The 21,407-nt window shown below is 65.7% G+C and overlaps 1 protein-coding gene across 1 annotated transcript in view; it reads left to right on the top strand.

The window, feature by feature from the left end:
* The window catches only part of LOC111160280 (BAH domain and coiled-coil containing 1), a 55,058-nt gene extending 44,227 nt beyond the window's left edge, over positions 1–10,831 (top strand). Inside the window, exons 11-27 of the mRNA XM_022523217.1 lie at positions 683–882; positions 1,004–1,140; positions 1,442–1,570; positions 3,570–3,687; positions 4,276–4,571; positions 5,328–5,506; positions 5,603–5,904; positions 6,127–6,234; positions 6,323–6,491; positions 6,579–6,699; positions 6,774–6,843; positions 6,965–7,073; positions 7,401–7,520; positions 7,759–7,935; positions 8,051–9,237; positions 9,901–10,137; positions 10,625–10,831. Coding sequence (XP_022378925.1) covers positions 683–882; positions 1,004–1,140; positions 1,442–1,570; positions 3,570–3,687; positions 4,276–4,571; positions 5,328–5,506; positions 5,603–5,904; positions 6,127–6,234; positions 6,323–6,491; positions 6,579–6,699; positions 6,774–6,843; positions 6,965–7,073; positions 7,401–7,520; positions 7,759–7,935; positions 8,051–9,237; positions 9,901–10,137; positions 10,625–10,831 — 3,866 coding nt within the window. The remainder of the gene's footprint in view (positions 1–682; positions 883–1,003; positions 1,141–1,441; positions 1,571–3,569; positions 3,688–4,275; positions 4,572–5,327; positions 5,507–5,602; positions 5,905–6,126; positions 6,235–6,322; positions 6,492–6,578; positions 6,700–6,773; positions 6,844–6,964; positions 7,074–7,400; positions 7,521–7,758; positions 7,936–8,050; positions 9,238–9,900; positions 10,138–10,624) is intronic.
* The last annotated feature ends 10,576 nt before the right edge of the window (positions 10,832–21,407 follow it).

A 21,407-nucleotide genomic window follows, 5' to 3' on the forward strand; every position in this document is an offset into this window, starting at 1 on the left:
CTGCAACTGGGGTTTTGCCCCTCGGAGGTTTTGCCTCTCAGAGGGCAGAGCTATATGTCCTGAAAATCACAAGTACCCTCAGACAGCTTCCATCCCAGGCACCCCATCAGACCGCCCAGGGCTCCCCCCGGCTGGCCCCCTTTCCCTGGCTGTGGCTCTTCGTGGGGTCAGCCTGCCCCTGCGTGCCTGACTCCCCATCTCTGCCACCACCCTCCCCTGTCCTGAGTCCGGGCTCCGGGCCTCTACACTGGACAGATGCTGCCCTCCACGGGCTCAGCTCCGACCCTGCACTGGGCCATTCCTCTCTCTCACCCCACTCTTCATGGGGCAGAAACACATGGGCACTCTCTGTCGGAAGCATAATAAGCCGGTCTCTTAGTGCGTGAATGCTTTGGGCACTGCCCCTAGGTCTGGGCCGTCCCAGCTGGCCTGGCCCACAACAGCCAAGAGAGAGGTCCCCCCACCTCCTCGGAGCTGAGGCAGGGGCTGCTGGGGGCCTGGGCCTGTGCCCATCTCGTGGCTCCCAGCCACCTCACCCTGGTCCTCAGTCCCCACGTTTTGGGGAACCGGGCAGCTTGGAGGGTCTGGGCCAGAGCGAGATGCCGGCTGACATCGAGAGCCTGTCCAAGGGGCAGTATGTACCTGCCACCCACACACACACTGACCCTCGTGTCCTCTGCAGAGGAAGAGGACATGCTGGCGTTCGACCTGCGGCGCCTAGCCACGCTGGCCTCGGCCTGGTCCCTGGTGGAGGCTGCTGGCCTGGACAGCCCACCGTCCTGCGCCCAGGCCCCGGCTCCCGACCCCCGCAGGGCACCCACGCTCACCCCCCGCATGCAGATCCTGCAACGCAAGGACACCTGGACCCCCAAGACCAAGCCTGTGAGTGGGGGGGCCTGGCTGCCCCAGGGCTGGAATCCCAGGAGACCCCTGAGTCTCCTCCCTCCATGGGCCACCCTCATGGTGGGGCCCGAGCCCAGCTCATGGTGCACCTGACCAGCAGGTGTGCCCCCTGAAGGCTGCCATCGAGCAGCTGGACACGCAGGAAGTGGAGATGCGTGTGCGGCTGGCGGAGCTACAGCGGCGGTACAAGGAGAAGCAGCGAGAGCTGGCGCGTCTGCAGCGCAGGCATGACCATGAGTACGGCCGGGCCCACGGGGGGCGGGGGAGGGGACACAGTGGTACAGCCCAGGGCCCGCGCCTCAAGGTCCGGGAGCCCCTGCGGGTGCCGACCTGGACTGCAGGCTGGGGTCTGGGCTAGCCCCCAGACGCAGTGGAAGGAAGGATGAGGAACCAACCTGTGCATGGGAACCCGTCTCCCTGGGAGGGCCTGCCCCGTCCCCATAGCCCTCCAAAAGGCTGGTGCTCCCTGCACGCCACCCACCCCCGCTGGGGAGTCAGGTGGGCACCAGCCTCTGACCGCCCGTCCTGCGGCCTCCAGGAGAGAGGAGAGCTCGCGCAGCCCCGCTCGGCGAGGGCCCGGCCGGCCGAGAAAGCGCAAGTACTCCAGCCTGCTGTCCCCTCTGCGTCCTGGGGGCCAGCTGCCCAGGGGCGACGGCAAGAAAGTCAAGTAAGTCCTGGGTGCGTGTGCGGGCAGAGCAGGGTGCTTTGGGCCGGGGTGGGGCCAGAGTGCCCTCTAGGCCCCTCTTTGTGCCCCCGAAGACCCAGCCCCTCCCTCCCAGAACTCTAGTCCCGGTGAGCGTCCAGGGGACGAAGCCCGCAGCAGGTGCCACCTTCTTCCTGGTGCTGCACTCGAGGCTCGCTGCTCCCTGCTTCCCCTGGGAATCCCCAGAGGGCCTGGAGCGCAGCCACACCTGGTCCACACCCCTGGCCGTGGCCTTGCCCCCACAGAGCAGCCTCTCGGGCAGCCCCATCTGACGCCGCTGGTCACGCCCGGCACTGCTCACGCTGCGGCGCCGTGTTATTACCCATTACCCGCCCGGCGCACTCGTTGGCACGCTCCCGGGCCGGGCATAATTGTCCTTCTCAGCTGCAAATTGCCTCCCCCGGCGGACCCATTTGCATAAATCCTAAGAGCTCCTGCAAAGCCGATTGGCGAGCGCGTGTGCGCCCTGCATCAATCCTGATGATTTGGTAATAATAGTTAAATCGGCACTAAATGGTTTCTTCAATTAAGACAGAGGCAAAAAATTAATCTCAGGGCTTTATGTCACAAAACATTAGCAAATGCAGGGAAGGTTACGGGGAGCCTGTGGGCAGGGGCGGGGAGAAGCCACATGGCTGGGGCCTCCCCAGCCGTCCCTCCCCCTTGCCCAGGTGCCATTCAGCGCCCCCCCCCCCCAGAGTTTTCCCTCATGGGCCAACTAAGGCCATTGGGACCCCTGGCCAAGGCGGAGCCCACGGAGGCTGGGGTCTGGCTAGGGGCCCTGTCAGGGAGTCCCCGTCAGGCTGCCCCACGCTTTCCCGGGACCCCCATGGCCCTGAGCCCCAGCCCTGGAAATCCTGTCCTGCTCCTTGCACTGCGGCCACATTCTCTGCTGACCCACGACGGCGGGTCCCAGCTAGAGGGCAGCAGCATCAGGACAAGAAGGGACACAACGTCCAGGACCCTCTCTTCCCAAGGGTCAGGGCTCCTGCCTGAATCTGGGGCTTCTACCCTCTCTCCATCCTGCTGCGGGGCCTGGCCCAGCACTGCTGGCCGGCAGTGGGGACCGAGCAGGAACCAGAAGGCCGTGGGTGGGAGCGGGCCATCGTCACTGGACGGCCGGCTTCCCACCTGGCTGCCTCTCTGGGCCCCCAAAAGCCAGGGCCCTCAGCCTCCCTCTATGACTTCTCTTCATTACTACCCTGTGAGTGGGGGATGGGGCCGGAGCAGGCCCAGCCCCTCAGGCACCCAAGCTCCCAGCCTACACCTGTGGGGCACTGGGACACTGAGACCTGGTGTCACCTACTTTCTGGGCCCTGTCTGGGACATGGGTAGAGTGCAGGGTCCCCTCCCTCCAGACCTGGAATTAAGGACAGGGGCGTAAGCCCGGCAGTTGGGGTCCCTGGAGGCTGGGAGGAAGAGCCTGGATGTGAGTTTTTCTGGCCACTGGGCCCCATTGTCTTCCTGGCAGTGGCCAAGTTGGAGGGAGGGGACCCCACTCTCAGGAGCCTCTCTAGCTCCCTCCTTGTTCTTAAGTCTGGGGCAGGTGGCCTTGGGATTCACCGAGGGCCAGGCCTGGGACACGCATGGCCCCACCCCAGGCTTGCAGAGGGCCACAGTAGTTACTGTCCCCATTTTCCAGGTGTGAAGACTGAGGCCACAGCTAGATCACATAGTGGTCTAGCAGGCCTCAGGGCCCTGGCTCCTGAGTCTGGGCTGCCCTCCCTGGTCAGCGAGCAGAGGCCCTGGCTGGGAAGCAGGGGGCTCAGCCCCCGGGACCACCCAACAGCCGTGCGCGTACTCACAGCCCAGACCAGGAAAGAAGCAGAGCCCACGTGGGGGTGGGGCACGTGGGGGTGGGGCAGGGTCTCTTAGCTGCTGCCACAGGGACTCTTGGGCGGACGGGGGCTGGGGAGTCAGAAGCTCACAGCTGACCCACGTCCACCGGCACACCATCCCCCAGGGCAGTGCGGTCCAGCCTGAGCCTGCTGTGTGCTGAGCTGCGGGGCAGCGACGGGCCCCCGAAGAAGCAGAGCCGACTGGAGGCCGGGGTCTACGCAGGCCTGCAGCCACCTTCAGCGGTGAGCGCTGCGGCAGCCTCCGTGGGCTCGGGGGCTCGGGCAGACAGCTGCAGGCCACACACCTGCCCTGTGCCGGCCCCCAGCTGGGGTCCCCCTGCCGGTTGAGGAAGCAGAGGCCTGGGGAGCCGCAGGTAGTCGGGTGTGGCTCCGGCTGCTCGTCCGTCCCCCACGTCCGTGCTCCGACGGAAAGAAAAAGACTGTTCTGGGTTCCAGGCTCCAGCCGTGAGGGCCCGTGCTGTCCACGGTGACTGGGCCGCGCCCCTGTAGTGGGCGGCCTCCCTCCCTCACTCGCTGCCAGTGGGCCCTTCCTCTGAGCGTGGGGCACCCCCCCGTCCCACCCCCCATTTCAGGGCCCTGAGAGGGACAGGTGAGACCCCTGGGCCCGTAGGCTTCCTCTGCAGTCGGGGGAGTGGTCTGGGGGTTGCTGTGGAGTGGGGGATGGGTAGGCTCCAGTGGTGAAGCCCCCTTGGCCTTCGGAGGGCAGGACCCGGGAAGTGTGGCTTTGGCGCCGACCCTGGCAGAGGGCCAGTGGCTGGCGGCGGGGTGGCAGCTCGGGGGTGGGGGCACTGACCCCTGCGCCCTTTCTAGGACAAGGTTCGCTGCAAGAGGGGCAGTGGGCAGGGCGAGCTGGCGTCTGCCGCAGCCCACAAAGTGACCCAGCTGAAGCCGAAGGTCAGGACCAAGGGGCTTCCTGCCGGCCTTGGCCCCTTCAGGCGGAAGGAGGCTGCCCCCGGGGGACGCATCCGGAAGAAGCTGTCCCGAGGCAAGACCGCCAACGTGCCCGGGGCAGCCCGGCACACCCAGCCTGAGGACGGTGGCGCCAACAGGGAGACACCCAAGTTCCCGGCCCAGGCATCGGTGGCCACGGCACAGGAGGCAGGCAAGTGGTCAGCGTGAGGGCCCCAGCCGAGACGTCCGCTGCGGTCCCCTGGGGCCTGGGGGAGAAGGCCCATGGCTGAGACAGCTCTCAGAGCCGGGTCAGGACCTCTGAAGGGTGCCGGACCCAGGGAGAGCCCCCCTGCTGCAGCTGCAGCTGCGGAGGAAACAGCCCCCGCCCCAAGGCTGAGCCCAGTGGCTCTCTGCAGGGCCATGGAGAGAAGGAGGCCCCCGGACACATCCTGGACAGGGGACTAAAAATAGGCCTTCCGCCTGCTGAAGGCTGCTTTCCTGCAGTGTCTGGCCGGTCTGACCTGGAGGAGTATCTGGCCCCCAGCAAAGCCACGTGTCCAGAGACAGGCACCTGGGAAGATAAATGCTTCTGCCCCACCATGCTTTGCCCACCCCCTCCACGTTCTCGCCTGAGAAAGAGCAAAGGGAGGGGAAGAGGAAGCAGGAGGCCAGTCAGGGGAAGGGGCTGCCCTGGGGAGGGGCATCCCCAGGCCCAAAGGCGGGCACTCTGCTGCTCAGGACGTTAAGAAAGGCTAGCAGAGGCCGGGAGAGGAAGGTCAGAGGGGCCCACCCTCCCCAGATGCCTGGCCCAGGTGCCTCTCCCCTATAGTAGTCCCAAGGGCAACAGTGATGGCCCCCTCACCGCCCCCCAACATAGCCTTGTGTGCACAGACCATCGGGCCCCCGACCCCACCCCGACACGGCGTGGCCCCAACGCCGAGTCATCTGAGCCCTCGCCCTCCCCCAGGCAGTGGCTATGACAGCGAGAACTGCGAGAGGTTCTTGGGGACAGAGGCACCCCCCAAGGAGCCCGGGCTAACGCTGCATGCGGGGGCCAGCGTGACCGTGCTGGGGCCCTCCCCCTCTTCTGTGGTCAAGATGGAGGCCAACCAGAAGGCCAAGAAGAAGAAGGAGAGGCAGGGCTTGCTAGGTAACCAGGAGGCACGGGCGGGCCAGGGGTCTGTCTCATGGTGAGGGGAGGTTCCCAGCCTCGAGGACCCCTGGGACAGCCGCCTTCCCCCCACAGGGGCCTGCCGCCTGTCCAGCCCAGACAGTGAGGTCAAGGTCAAGAGGCGCGCGGTGAAGACCGAGGTGGGGGCCAAGCTGGAGCGTGCCCCAGGGCGCAGGCCCCAGGGCGCACCAGGCAGGAAGAAGGCCAAGGGCAAGGCCAAAGGCAGCCTGCGGACAGACCCGGGGGCCGCCCCCAGCAGGGATGCCCTCTTCAGCCCCGCCCGGGCCTTCACCTGCCGCGAGGAGGGCAGCGAGCTGGCCAGCGAGCGTATCAAAAGAGCCACGCGCAAGAGCACGATTCTCCAGCCGGGGCTGAGGGTGAGGGCCGCGGGCTCCCCGGCCACCCTGGGTGCCGTGGGCAGGCAGTGATGCCAAGGGGGCCCTCACCCCACCTCTCTGCCTGCTCACCGTGGCCTGCCCTGCGTCCGCACACATCACGCCCCTGGGCGCACTGGGCTCACGCTCAGCCACACCCAGGGCTGGCCGTGAGCCCGAGGCCGGTGCCATGCTGACCTTATTCCTTCCTACCCGCCCCAATAGCGGAAGAACGGGGCCCTGTCCATTGCGCTGTCGCCTCGCAACGCCAAGGCCATCCTGGGGAAGGGCAGGAAGGTAGGCACCGTGGAAAGTGAGGCTGTGGGCCAGCAGGTAGCGTCCCCACCCCCCAGGTGCCGGGTCAGGGCACAGACCTCTCCCGCCCACCCTCCAGTGGGAGTTGACCCCTCTGGCCCCCCAGGGCAAGGGCCGGGCCGTGAGTCGGCTACTGGAGAGCTTTGCGGTGGAGGACGATTTTGCGTTTGACGACAACGGCAGCTTTGAGGAGGAGGAGGAAGAGGAGGAGGAAGTCGAGGAAGAGCCGTCGGCCACCAGCGGGCCTCTGAGCGCGGAGCAGAGCGCCGCCCTGGGTGAGCGGCCCCGCGAGTGTTCCTGGGTGCCAGACGGCGGCGGGCGGGGGCGGGGGCCGGGCAGACGCTGACGCCCTGTCCCCTCAGCGCGCTCATGCACCATCCACAAGGAGGACCTGCAGGACGGGCTGCCCGTGCTCATTCCCAAGGAGGACAGTCTGCTGTACGCGGGCAGCGTCAGGACCCTGCAGCCCCCCCGACATGTGAGGCCCGGGTGCGCGCGGGGCGGGGGGGCGGGCAGGGCAGCGCGGGCCACTCACACGTCTGCTCCTACAGCTACAGCATCGTCATCGAGGGTGAGAGAGGCAACCGGCCCAGGATCTACTCGCTGGAACAGCTGCTGCAGGAGGCGGTGCGGGGCCGGCGGGGCTGGGAGCGGGTGGTGAGGGAAGCTGGCCAGGGGAGCTGGGCCTGGCCGACCTCGGCCCCGCCGCCCGCTCACCGCCCGCCTCCCGGCCCCGCCGGCCCCGCAGGTTCTGGATGTGCGGCCGCAGTCCAGCCGCTACCTCCCCCCGGGCACGAGGGTGTGTGCCTACTGGAGCCAGAAGTCCCGCTGTCTGTACCCGGGCAACGTGGTCCGAGGTGAGCCAGGCCGACATCTGGCGTCTAGGCTCTGCAGACATGGCTCCCTGGGCCCCGGGTGGGGACAGGGTGGGCGGCTCTGGCCATCCACGTGGCCCGGCCGGGAACAACAGGGAATGTGGGGTCCCCTGGGCCACAAGCAGGGGTGTGGAGCGCCGGGGTCATGCAGGTGAGTGAGTGGCTGCGGCGAGGCCGTCTGTGTCCTGGCAGCCGGGGCAGCCCCGAGGAGGCAGAATGGTCCCAGTGTCTGCGAGGCGCCAGGAGCCCCCCACCTGGCCGCCGGGGGAGCCGGAGAGGGCCCCTTGCTCAGCAGGGCCTCACCCCCAGGTTCCTGCAGCGACGAGGAGGAGGACCTGGACTCCGTGGTCGTGGAGTTTGACGACGGGGACACCGGCCACATCGCCATCTCCAACATCAGGCTGCTGCCTCCCGACTTCAAAATCCAGTGTGAGCCCCGGGGGCTGCTGCATTGGGCCCCTCCCTGCCCCCTCCCTTCTCCCCTCCCTGCCCCCTCCCTTCTCCCCTCTCTGCCCCCTCTCTGCTCCCTCCCTGCCCCCACCCTGCTCCCCTCCCTGCCACCATGCTGCTCCCCTCCCTGCCCCCTCCTTGCCTCTTCCCTGCCCCCTCCCTTCCCCGAGACCTGGGGGAAGCCGGGCCACACTGAGGCCGCACGTCCACTCTGCAGGCACTGAGCCCTCGCCCGCACTGCTGGTGTCCAGCAGCTGCCGGAGGACCAAGAAAGCTTCCTTCGAGGTCCCCCCACCCAGCGAGGCCCCCGCCCCGAGCCTGTCCCCCAAGGTGCATGACGGCCCCGAAGCCTCGAAGACCCCCGGGAAGAAGTCCGTCAGCAAAGACAAAGCCGGTACCCACGGTGGGGCAGGGAAGCCCCTGGGGGGAGGGGGCGGGGTGCCCAGAGCTCAGCAGGGGGGTGGGGGGGGAACAGGTGGGACCTCTGACTCCACCTGGCCTCCCCCCAGGCAAGGCGGAGCTCCTCACCTCAGGTGCCAAGGCCCCCGCGGGGGCCGCAGACCACTTCCTGGGCCGCCGGGGCAGCCCGCTGCTGAGCTGGTCGGCGGTGGCGCAGACGAAGCGGAAGGCGGCGGCGGCGGCGGCGGCGGCGGGCAGCAAGGGCCCGGGCGCGCTGCAGAACCTCTTCCAGCTCAACGGCAGCGCCCGGAAGCTGCGGGCCCGCGAGGCGCTGTTCCCCGTGCACAGCGTGGCCACCCCCGTGTTCGGCAACGGCTTCCGCGCCGACTCCTTCAGCAGCCTGGCCAGCGCCTACGCGCCCTTCGTGGGCGGGGCCGGGCCGGGGCTGCCCGGGGGCGCGCACAAGCTGCTGCGGGCCAAGAAGGCTGAGCGCGCGGAGGCCGAGAAGGGTGCGCGGCGGCGGGTGGGCGGCGAGTTCCTGGTCAAGCTGGACCACGAGGGCGTGACCTCCCCCAAGAACAAGAACTGCAAGGCACTGCTCGTGGGCGACAAGGACCCCAAGCTGGGGCGGCCCCTGCCCAGCCCCAGCTACGCACACCCGGCCCTGGTGGGCAAGGACAGGAAGGGGCGCGCGCCCGTGCACCCTCTGCCCGTGGGGCTGGCGCTGCGCAAGTTCGCGGGCCAGGCCGAGTTCCCGCTGCCCTGCGACAGCGACTGCCACAGCTCCTACTCGGACGACGAGGAGGACGGGCCCGGGCTGGCCCCCGGCGTGCCCTCCCGCTTCCTCGCCCGCCTGTCCGTGTCGTCGTCCTCCTCAGGCTCCTCCACCTCCTCGTCGTCAGGCTCCCTGTCCACCTCCAGCCTCTGCTCCTCGGACGACGAGGGCTCCTCCTACAGCTCGGACGACGAGGACCCGGCCCTGCTGCTGCAGACCTGCCTCACCCACCCCGTGCCCGCCCTCCTGGCGCGGCCCGAGGCCTTGCGCTCCAAGGGCGGCGGGCCCCACGCGCATGCCCAGCGCTGCTTCCTGTCCCGAGCAGCGGGGGCCGGCGGGGGCGCGGGTGTGGGCCCCGGCGGCGGCAGCAGGTCCAAGCTGAAGCGCAAGGAGGCTCTGAGCTTCTCCAAAACCAAAGCGCTTTCGCGGAGGCAGCGGCTGCCCTCCGTGGAAAACCGGCCAAAGATCTCCGCCTTCCTGCCCGCCCGGCAGCTCTGGAAGTGGTCCGGGAGCCCCACGCAGGTAGGTGGCCCGCCCCCCGCCGGGAGCCCCCGCTGCCCTGAAGCCCGCACGCTCCCTCCCTCTCGTCCTGCTTTCGGCTTTTCTATTTCGGGTCAACAACAAAAAAAGTGAACTTCGGGAAGAACGAAAGCTCCTGCCTGATGTATCCAGGCAGGTAGTTGCCCTCGTGTCCCCTCTGAGTCCCCGCCACCTGCATGGTGCCGTGGGGCGTGTCCCCCAGGGTTTTGCTTCCCATGCGGCGGACACCCCGGGACACATCTTTCTGTGTCTGTGCACAACGGAGTGGGTTCGGGGGGGCGGCAGGGTGCTGCCCCACTGCGCGCACACGCGGGCGTCTTTGCCACACTCTGTGGACAGACATGCCGTTTGTGCCTCTGCCCTGGGAGCCACACCGCCGTGGACACCCCATGGCTTCCTCTCCTCCAAACCTTCCGGTCCAGCCTCCCTCCTCAGTCATGACCCAGCATGCGGGGCAGGCACGGGTGTGACCCTAACCCTGGAGCGCCCCGTCTGGCCCTCGAAGGCGTCTGTGCACACGCGCTTGCACACGAGACGTGCTGTCTGTCCTTCCGCTGTCCCTCCGTCCCTCCCTGTCTTTCTCTCTCCTGCCCGCCAGTCCCCGGGTCCCTCACAGCCGTCTGCCTCTGGCTGTGTCCTCTGCAGCGCCGGGGCATGAAGGGGAAAGCCAGGAAGCTGTTCTACAAGGCCATCGTCCGGGGCAAGGAGACGCTGCGCGTCGGGGACTGCGCCGTGTTCCTGTCGGCCGGGCGGCCCAACCTGCCCTACATTGGCCGCATCGAGAGCATGTGGGAGTCGTGGGGCAGCAACATGGTGGTGAAGGTCAAGTGGTTTTACCACCCGGAGGAGACCAAGCTGGGGAAGCGGCAGAGCGATGGGAAGGTGAGAGCCGGGGTGGGCAGGGGCCTGGGGGTGGTGGAGACCCAAGGTGGGGGTGGGACGGGGTTGGACAGGGGCGGCAGGCAAAACCCGAGGAGTGGCCCCATCCGTGAACACCCCTCCTGCCCCCCACACCTTGAAGCGTCCCCTCTGAGGGCGGAGGCACTGGAGACAGGTCACCAGGGTCCCTCCGCAGCCGTGCCTCCCAGGCTCCCTGTGGACGGGGGGATGGTTTCACCTCGCAGGGGGCACGTAGCCCCAAGCAGGCCCCCTCCGCAGCAGACCCCACCCAGGAGGCCCCCAGCATCCCCTCTGTTCTGCCCCGGGAAGGACACGGGTTTGCAGACGCTGCAGAGAGGGGCAGGACCCAGAGTGCCGGGGCCACGGCTCCAGGGCTGATCCGAGGGGCCCTCCCAGAACCGAGAGGCAGGCCCCACGCCGGACAGGGCTCCGCAGCCTGGCCCCGCCCAACTCCCCGCTCCCCCGACAGAACGCGCTGTACCAGTCCTGCCACGAGGACGAGAACGACGTACAGACCATCTCCCACAAGTGCCAGGTCGTGGGGCGGGAGCAGTACGAGCAGATGGCGCGGGGCCGCAGGTGCCAGGACCGGCGCGACCTGTACTACCTGGCGGGCACGTATGACCCCACCACAGGGCGCCTGGTGGCGGCCGACGGAGCGCCTATCCTGGGCTGAGCCTGGCCAAGCGGGGCCAGGGCTCAAGCCCAGGGAGCAGCGGGCGGCAGGAGCACGCAGCGTGTCGGCAAATATGCAAGCGCGCCTGGGCCCAGGCTTCGCATTCCTCTCCCCGGGGAGCGGTGCCCGGCCCTCGGGGGTCCCCCACCTCGGCCGCCCGGCCACGCTCCCGTCGGCCATCCCCGAGAGATTAGAATCCAAGCCATATTCTCCCTAGTACCTCCGACTGTCTCCCACCAGGGAAAGCAGAAATCAGGTGTGTTGTCTATTTATTTCTCTATGTAAATATTGTATTTCTGCGGGAAGTTTTATGGAAAAAAATAGTGGAAGAGGATTTTTTTCTCCCCACACGCGTGATGAGGGTGTATGTGCATGCGTGTGCGTGAGTGTGTGCGTGTGTGTGTAGGTTTCGTTCTGGGGGTTTTCGTTGAAAATGCACTGTTTTGCTCAGCCTGGCTGAGTTATGACTGGGGCGTCTGTGGCCACGGAAGCAGCTGGGGGAGGGGCTGGCCACGGGAGGTTGGACAGGACCCTCGATCACGGCACTGATCGCGGGGCCCCGTGCGATGGAGTCACACTGGTGTTTATTCCCTTTTGACCCACCTACTAGGAAAAGCATAGCTCGGGGTGCAGGGCAGTGAGGGAGGGCCACCATGAGGGTCCCCGGGGAGAGAAGGGATTCGAGAGGCTAAAATAAAAACGAGGACCAGCTGGTTCCCCAGCCCGTGATTGTGGCAGCAGCCATATGTGTATCTTACCTCTGTTCAGAACAAATATGAACAAATATTTTAAAGTATCGATACGAAAAAATGACGTTTTGATTTTATTTCCTGAATATTCCAAGTTCTTTCTGATTTTGGTTGTGATGGTCAGTTTGCCTAAGCCTCCACTCGGAGCAGGGAAGGGACCAGCCCCCACCAACTCACCGGGAGGTTCCAGCGCCTTTTCTGTGGCCGCTGGGCACGGCAGATGGCCTGGCTGGGAGACCAGTGTTTGGGGCATGGGGCCAGCTCGGGTCCCTCCTGCCTGCCCGAACCCACACCCACAAGGGGCTGTTCACCCCGCACCCAGGAGCCTCAAAGTGCTTGTCACCCCCTCATTCCTCGTGTGGCAAGAGAGACAGGGTGAGCCAGACCCATGGCCTAGCAGCCCTTATCCCAGAAACCTACGTAGGGCCACGTGTCCTCACGTGCCACCACACTCCCCAGGAGCCCCAAGAAAGCCCCCCCAAGTTAGTCACTGTTTCTGCAGCCCAGGTCCCTGGAAAATGTGGGATGTCGGTCGGTGCCTGGCACCCCAACCGGGCCCCTCTCTGGCCCCTTCCTTTCTGGCCGGGAAACCACTCCGTCCCCACCTCCCGTTCCTGGCTCCACGGGAAGTACAGGGGCAGGGAGGGGGTCCCCTGCCCACCAGCTTACCTCTCCCACCTCGTTCTCCCCTTTGTCTCGGCACGAGTGCAATATTTCAGTCCTGGCGGTCACCCGGGAGGCGGCGCCCGAGGGCCTGCTCGCGGCTGGACAAGCAGAGTGGAGAAGACGTGCCCGGCGCCAAGGCGCTGAGTGGGGACAGCCCAGCCGCAACAGTGAGAGCCCGAGGCCCTTTGCAAGCCCAGTCACCCAGCGAAGGAACAGCCCCTTCTCTTGGCCCTCGCGCTGACTCGCTCCCCTTCGTCCCTCCACCTGTGCGCGTGGGCTGTGCGGCCTGCCCTCTGACCCAGGGTAGACAGGGCAGAGCTCGCTCTTGTAAATGTGTAAACTAAGAGGATGGTTGGATTTTTTTTTCCCAATGTAAACACTAAAAACAAACAACACAAAGGTTTTATGAACAGCAAACTCTATGTAAAGGCATTTTAGTATTAAATTTTTTATTGATAACTTGCTTAAGAATAAATATATGAACTATTGTACAGGTGGTCAGTGGTCCGGAATCCTAACTGTGCCTCGGCGTCTGCGTGACGTCATAGGTGTCTCCCCAAAGGCCACGGCGTCTTGGGGGGGTCTCAGCCAGCATGCCCACATACAGGCCAAGTCTGCCCCCCAAGTCAGCCAGAGGGGAGCCTCTCAGGGCACGGGGACTCACACACGTGAGGGGACTATGCAACCAGAATGGGCCTGGGGTGGCTTTGGCCTTTAAGACCTCCCAAGAGGAAGGGCCCCTTTCTTTACACATCTCACCAGCCAGGGCAGCTACTCCTGGAGGAAAGGAGGGGAGGCTCAGCCCCCGCAAGGCACAGGCACAAGGGGGATGGGTGGTCCCCAAAGTGCCAGCTAGTAGAGGGGTCTCGGCGGACCAGACAGCAGACCCCTCCTCAAGGAGAAGAGGATTCATTCATTCAACAACATTTTCTTAGCTGAGAGCCCTGAGGAGGGGTAATAACCAGTGCTCCAGACCGCTGATGGAGAGCTGAACCGCCAAGGTTGGAGGTGGTCAGAAAGCAGGGTACATCGGGGGACTGGGAAGCCCCCCCAACAAGCTGCTAGCTAGAGAGCCGTGTCCAGTGAAGTGCAGGCCCAAGGTCTTTCTGGAACTGTCTAGCCGGCCAGGGAGGAGGCGCTCCGTTTTCCCGCCGCCTCCAGGGTCCCTGGGGAGGGAGGTCCCAGCTGGAATTACAGACCCCAGGAAGGAGACTCAGATCAGGGCAGGTGGACAGGGTAGGGTAAGTGTGGGGAGTGGAGCTACGACACAGACAGGTACCCCCACCTCTGCAGGTGTGTAAGGAGCCCTGGGCCATTTGCACACACACACCCCCACACACACAACCACCAGCCCACGCTGGGGCTGTCCTCAGCCAACCTGCTGACATCCCACCCCTGCTCTCATTTCCTCCATTGGACCAGCTGTCCAGAGAGAGCAGAGGGGACAGGGCCCTGGGCACAGAAGGGGCAAGAAGCTCTTCCCTCAGCAGTTCTGAGCCCGCCAAGCAAGGATTAGAATGGGGTGTCTGAGCAGGAGGCCTGGGGCTATGTACACTCAGGGTACACATCTGCTTCAAACACCCCCTGACTGAAGTCTGAGCACCTGGATTCAGCTGTGCCTGAAGGCGGACAGACTTTGCCCTTGGACTGAGTCCATGAATCAGCAGCCCCTGCTTCACACAGGGGAACTGGTGGGGTTTCCATCTTGGTGGCCCACGGTCCCAACTATCCAAGGGCCGCAGCAGGAAGAGGGACAGAGGGAGGCCTTGGGGGCCAGGCTGAGCCATGGGACTTGATAAAACAGGAAGGGCAGCTCGGAGGGAAGGAGAGCCTGCTAACCTACGTTTCTGGTTTAAGGGCCCTCCCTGGGCTGGGGAGGAGGGACTGGAGCCAGGCCAGAGGCTCAAGAAACCCAGCCTCAGTGGGTTCACACGTTTACTTGTGGGCAGGGCAGAATCCAGGGCATCCAGGGCCAGGATGGGGATGAAGGCCTGGAGCCACTGCCTCGGGCTTCTGGGGGCCATGAGCCGGGATTTGCAACTGCACCGCCCCTGCCCACACCAAGACACAGGGCACAGTGGGCAACAGCGGTCACAGCGGACGTCCTGGAGCAAGAGAGCAGGATGGGGCCAGAGCGGGATGGGTGACAGCGGCCGCCCGGCAGCCGGGTGGGAGAGCTCCTGCTGGCCCGTCACGGGTTCGAAGCCTCCGTTCCACCGACACGGGCGCCAGCCACAGCCTTCTAGATGCTGGGCACCCTGAGAGGCAGACAGGAAAGGACGTCACAACCGTCCCGCTGCCAAGACAGCGTCCCCTGTGCAATTCCGCTGTGAGGCTCAGGCTGAGCCAGACCTGCTAGCTCCAGCCCTGGGCTCCCCGCTGCGGCCAGACGGACAGCGACATCAAGGACACCGTGAGCAACAGCTCATAAGGGCTTCCCGGAGGAGGCAATGCAGGCAGAAAGGCGGTGAGGAACACGGCTGGCGGCCAGGAGGCACAGGGGCCCAATGCTGGAGCTGGAGTGTGACAGGCCCGATCGCGGTGGCGGCACTGTCTGCCGGACAACAGGCTCTAGGCAGAGGGCCCACAGGCCCACCGAGACCAGCCCCGCTGGGCCAGGGTGAGAGGGGCCCAGCCAGCACCTGGGGAAGGGGCTGGTGCCCAAAGAGCGACGCTAAGGGCCTGGGTGGGGGCCAGAGTACGAGGGGTGCTGGGGGTGGCGTGGTGATTGGCCCAGGAACATGGGCATGTGGGGCGAGCTGAGAGGCTGGTGACCACAGCGACACAGCAAGGGGGGACCAAAGCAGGACTGGGCGAGCCCCCAGCAGCTACACCTGCTCCCTTCCCCTTCCCCTCCAGGTGCCTCCCTGCCCCCTCCCGCTTACCACCTTCACTCAGAATGGCCCCTGCCTTCTAGAACCTCCCACCCCCCAGAACAGGGCCCCGGGCGAGGGAAGGGGGTGGACAGTGGAGCCCCAAGGGTTAAAGACACAGGACTGCACTTGGATCAAGACAAACGAGCCACTATGTGAAACGCGAAGCAAGATAAATGATGGCACTGGGCGCGGAGATCGATACAAGGGATGTTTGATCAGGTAGAAATGACAACTCGGCTGATCGCCATTCGTTTTCAACACCACAAGCCAATCGGGGGACGAGGGCCTTTAATTGTTTCTGCCCCAGCCTGCGGTGGGTGGGAGCCGGTCCCAGACCCGGGCCACGGACAGGTGAGAGGTCAGCTCCGTGACCCGGCCAGTGAAGGGGCATCTGGGCACTCAGCCAGCCAAAGGCCACGGCCTCCTGTGTCTGTGCAGCAGAGAGGCGGGACCGGCCTCCAAGGCCCCGGCTGCCAGCTAAGGCAGTGGACAGAGCTGGCACCCAGGAATGACCCTGAAAGTCTTCCTTGCTTCCTGCCAGGACCCCAGGGGTCCCAGCCTCCACACTGCCTCCTTGCCACCACCCCGCCCCACGCCCCAGGGGTCCCAGTGAAAGCCCCCCCCAGCGCTGCTTCTCTGACGGCCAGGCCTCCTGAGCTGCTTTCCGCTGCCTGTTCCACCCCGGGACAGTGATGGAAGCAGGGCGGCTCCGGGCAGACCGGCCGGGAGGTCACTGACGGAACCCTCTCAGGGCCCACCCAGGGCCTGAGTACCACGGGCGGGGGCACCAAGAGGCCCTAGTGACGCAGGCCCCCACAGAGGACAAGGGAGGCAGGCAGCGCGAGGCGGCGGGTGGGGAGCAGCCTGGCTCTTCCTTGCCTCAGCCCAAGCCTGAGTCCACCATCGGCTCTTACCGCCCCCGGGGAATGGGATGAGATGAAGGCAAAGTTCACAAGAGGTGGCAGAAGGGGCTTCTGGGGGCACACACATGCACACAGGGCCCTTTCTCTGGGCCCCACGTCACTGCCCCAGGTGGGAAGGAGAATGGCCCAGCCAGCCCTGGGCTGAGCACGTACCCCTTCCAAGCACACGGTCTTCTCATCCTCTGGCCAACAGAGACAGTGACAGGACTCAGAGTGTGGGGACACACGCCCAGCCCCAGGCTGGACGCACTGGAGCCAGATTCCACCCCCGCCTGGTGCAGGGGTCCCGGTCCCCCCTACCTGGGGATCCCTCGGCGCCCAGGGAGGTGCCCCCACAACTCTACCAAGGTTCTCACAGCGGCTCCAAGGGCTCGGTCCAGGGACTGGCAGGGACTTCCCTGGGGGGCCCGTGGGGGGCTATACCCCCTTCTCTGACAAATGTTCACAGAGCCTCCTAGGTGTCAGGTGTGCACGCGCCTGCCGCCCCTGTGTGAAGGATGAGGCCTGGAGGGGTCTACAAGCCATGGGATATGCCTCCCCCTCCCCACACTAGCCTGGGATGCCATGGGCCCCGTGCAGCTCCCTGGCCAGCCCTGAAGGAGCATGGGGGCTGCTGGGGCAAACGCTCTGAGACCAACAGGACCAGAAGAAGAGAACCGAGGGCAAGACCCAGGCTTCAGCCAGGTGAGCAGAGATGTCTCCAGGGAGGGGAGTTCTGGGTGGAAGCTGGGGTGGGAGGTGTGAATGCTCCTCCTCCCCGTACTGGTTGTCCTGTCTGTAGGCACCAACTCCAGGGATGTGCCCTGTCAGGGGCACTAACACACTGCTCCTGTGTCCAGGTGGGCACAGGACCCCAAGAGTAGTTTGGGCCCCCGGGGGAGAGCATCTCCATCAGACCCAGTAGGGACAGATCCCCCCTCCAGGGGGATTCGGATGGATAGGGTGACTGTGGGCCCTATGGACAGCCCTGGGACCCCATCCTTGTGCCTCCTTACCTCCAGTCTGGCCAGGACAGCCAGAGGCCACAGGACTGAGAACCCATGGGGGCTGTGGGGGAGGTACAGGCCCTCTGCACCGGTTAGATCCCCAACCCACTGTTCTGCAGTCTCGACACCCGTCCCATCCCAAGCCCTCCTGCTTGGGAGTCCTGCAGGGGCACGGTTCAGGCAGGAAGGGGACAGGGTGGCCTGTGCACACCCCCTCTGTGTCTGATGTGGTCCTGAGTGGATGGAGTCGGAGGCCCTAGCTTCCCAGCACAGCGGCCCCGAAGCTCACACACCTCTTGACTCCATTCAGCCCCTGACGGGTGGGGAGAGGCCCTCCCAACCGAAGTGGGAAGCTGCAGCCATCCCTGAAGAACACCCAACGTCCTGGCCCTCACTGCCTTGGACGCGAGCTGACCAGGGCAGCCTGGAGCCCGGGGTGGCGGTGGGGGGCTCAAAATGAGCTGCGAACTTGGAAAATTGTTTTCTTAGGCTCCGCACTCCCCTGATGCCATCCCCCTTCTCTGGGCTAGACTGAATTTCGGGTGCTCTCTGTCACGTGCTGCCCCAACTGGGGGGGGGGGTCCCTTCCTATGGGCATTTCCTGTCTGATTCTGCAGGGCTTCCAAGGCAGACTGCACCTGTCCACAGGGAGAAAGACCGGGGACTGACCCAGCACGCTGGGCGTCCCAGGGCCCATGCCTACGGTTCAGAGAAAACCTTCAGCAGTCCCGTCTTCCTGGATGGAGGGACAGTAGCCACTGCGGACAGCCAGGGCTGCAGAGACTGCCAGCGCCTCCCATATAGGGCCAACATCGTGGAAGCAGCCGCCCCACCATCAGAAAAGGGTTTCTCGCCCTTGCAGATGTGATGTGCTCCCAGCAGGAACACAGCCTGTTCGCATCCGAGCCATCCGTCTGTCCGTCTGTCACCTCCGTCACCTCCGTAAGTACATGCTGAAGACCTACTGCATGCCGGGCTCCCTGCCAGGCACGGGGGCACAGGGCTGAGCATCTCAGGAAGGCCTCGCCGGACAGGGCCCTTCATGAGTCTGGGCGGCGGCAGGTCGAGCAGCCCGGCCGAGGAGCCCCAGGAAGGGAGCCGCTTGCTCCTCTCCTTGGAAGCCCAGCCCCGGCAGCAAGTACTTCCAGGGGCACCTCCCCGGCCTCCTTGCGCTGGTTTAATGCGCGGAGGTGGATTCAAGCTCCCGCTTCCCGGGCAAAGCGGCAGAGTCGGGCGCCGCCGTCCCCGCGTCTCCTCAGACAACGGGCCCAGAAAACCGCCTCCAGGCTGGGTCGCTGACCCCGCGCCCGCTGACCCCGAGGCCGGGGCAAAGTTGCTCCCGCCCCGCCCCGTCCCGCCCGGCCGCGGGCGCTGGGCTCGGGCTCCGCGGAGAAGCGGCGCTCTGGGCGGCGCCCCCCCCTCCCGCGCAGGACGGGCCGGCTCGGGCCTCGCACGCGGTCTGCTCCAAGCGACGTTCGCCCACCCCGTCGGCCTGCGCGCCCGCGGACCAGCTGCGAGCCCCCGTCCCACGGACGCAGAGCCAGGGCAGCCGCCAGCGAGCCGGGCGGGGACGCAGCCGTCCTGGGTGAGGTCCGCGGAGCCCGCCGGCCCCGGGCTGGAGGCGCCGCGGGAGGGACACACGAGCCCCGCAGGCCGCGGCCTCCCGACGCCGAGGGGAGCGACGCCGCGCCAGCCCCGCGGACACCCGAGGCCGTCCGGGCTGCCCGACACCACGGAGCCGCTGGCCCTGAAGACCCTCCGGCCACGGAACACGCGCCCCTGCGGCCTGGCGCCCAGCGCTGCCGCCTGCCACGCCGCCCCGCACGCGCCGAGCCACGCGGGCAGCCCCGCCACCCTCCGGTCACATGACCCCGGCTGGGCCAATCGCGGCACCTCGCCTCTCGCTTCCTCTGGGAAGGTGACTGGCTTTGGGGGTGAGCACGTGACCCAAGCTGAGCCAATCAGGGCCTGCCCCTGGGTTCTCGGGCGAGCCGCCCCTGCGAAGGGGAGCCCGTGCGGCCATACGTCCCCCGAGGTGACCGCTAGTGAAACCTGGGTGCCCAGGCAGGACCGCACACCCGACCCGTGGGGGTCGCCGGATAAAGTTCCGGACCGCCAGCCGAATTTGACTTTCAGATCAACAACGAGTAATTTTAGCGTAAGAACCGTCCAGGCGGTGTTAGGGATATACTTATGCTAAAGGTTACTCACTGCGCCCCTCAGTCTGCTCCCGCCGGGAGCTCAAACTCATGACTCCAGATCGGGTGTCGGGAAGTGCTACCGACGGAGCCAGCCAGGCACCCGCTCTCTGTAACGTCCTGTGTTGATTTGCCACTGGGAGGTCAGTGCGTTGACCTCGAAACCCAGTTGTTTGTCAAACTGGGTGCTGCCGAGCCCCCCCTCCGTAGCGGACGCACCCAGCAGGTGTCCAGCATGGAGCAGAAGGGTGCACACAGAGGAGGCCAAGCAGGCCCCAAAGCACAGGCCACTCCTGCCACAAACTCATGGCCTCTGTGAAGCCCGGTGATCTGCTGACCAAGGGAGAAGCAGTGTGGGCGTGCAGATGTGCCCCCGCCGCAAGCGGACCGCGGTGCCGTCACAGCCTTGCCTTGCAGGACAATCCTTCCCGCCCTGGTTGGGGGGCAGAGCACGGAGTGCTGAGCAGAGGCCTGGATGTCCAAGGCCAGGGTGTACACAGAGTCCTGGGCAGAGCTCGGCCATCTCGACAGCCATGAGGGACTTAGGAGCAAATGACTCGACTCAGGGAGGCTGGAGAAGGAGAGTAGACAGACATCATGGACTGTGCCCAGAGGCTAGGCATCTGCCTGCCCATGTGAATGTCATTGGAGGCCCATTGCAGGAGGGTCCTGCATGGTTCAGTAAGCATGTGACCCACCCCAGGGCAGCCTGTCAGCTCCCCTCCCCCCAGGAGCCTCAGGCTTCCTTCCTGGGCTCACGCTGAGAGCACAGCAGGCAGGAAGGACGTGCACAAGGACCCCATCATGAACCTCTCCACCTGGATCCCCTGACAAATACCCAAGTATCAGTGACAACAGACCTCAAATCCCGGCAGTGACACCACACCTCAGGGGACCCAGCCGCTCTGCAGCGGCAAGTCAGTGACCTTGGGCCCTTCCGCCATGACGTGTCCTAATGGGCCTCGTGAACTCCTAGACCTGCCCAGGAAACCCCGCCCAGCCCCTGCCACCGAGGAGCTCCTTTCCGAGCAAAGGACTATGACCGTCCCTGTGCCACGCCCACCCCGGCCCCTGCAGCTCAGGTCGAAGGGGTGCAGCCCACAGGCCCACGTAAGGGCTGTTTCTCGCTTGGCCCCAAACACGTCCAGGAGCTGGAGGAGCAGGCAGTGTTTCCTGCGTTGTACCAGCAAGCTTGGGCTCTGCTTTCCGTCCTGACTCAGAGCGGCGCTGCTCTGGAGTGCATTATCCAGAGGAGGACACGGCCGGCCCAGGAAATGGGAGCTGGGGCCGCGCCGAGTGAACGGGGAAAGAGGGTGTGGGGCGACCAGCCTGCACTGCAGTTCGCAGGAAGACATGGGTGGGACTAGGGACCTCAGGAACGTTCCTCCGCGGCATGCTGATGTGTTAAGGAGGGACCTATGCAATCCCGGGAGGGCAAAAGGCACAAGGGCTCCAACTCCCTCAGCAATAAAGGTTGGGTGAGCCCCTCGGGGAGGAGCCCACCCATCCGCAGCACCAGCTAGAGGCAAGGGCAGCGTGGAACATCAGCAACAGAGGGGTCACGAACCCCAGCCGTAGCTGCGACCCCACGGGAGAGGAAAGGGCATCGTCTGGACTTGCCTAAGGTTGGACACATTTTATCTTCTCCTCCTTTCCTCTTCCTTCCTCCCGCTGTGGGGTCGCAGACATGCGGGTGGAGGGTAGTTCTAGCGTCTACTTGAGGCTCCAGACACTGGGCAGGATCTTACCAGAACTCAGGGAGTGCGCACACCCCAGGGACTGTGGTCCCAGTCGCCTCCCCCTGCCACGGTCACGTGCCCGAGGTCAACCTCTGTTGGGAAGGACATGTTTTTGTTGACCCTCAGACGGTGGCACTGTGCCAGGCAGGGCCCCTGGAGTCGTGGGTGTGAGTGGGGGAAGAATGTGTGACTTCCACGGGGCCAGAGTGGGGCCTCCTGGCCACTTCTTCCCACGGCAGATGCCCCTGCTTCCTGTCAGAATTGCCTTCACCAGACCCTCACGGTTCCATAGAGCCACCAACCGCCCCCCCGCACAGCGCTGAGCTCGAGACCCAGGCCTGGACGGCCACAGTGCGCTGACCCCTGGCCCAGGGAGGAAGCCCTTTCCTGGACATGCCGTGAAAAGCCTTTGTTTCTACTGGATAGCCAAGCTGGGACG

Source organism: Enhydra lutris, unplaced genomic scaffold (assembly GCF_002288905.1).
Source record: "Enhydra lutris kenyoni isolate GAN:26980312 unplaced genomic scaffold, ASM228890v2 scaffoldscaffold75, whole genome shotgun sequence".
NCBI lineage: Eukaryota > Metazoa > Chordata > Mammalia > Carnivora > Mustelidae > Enhydra > Enhydra lutris.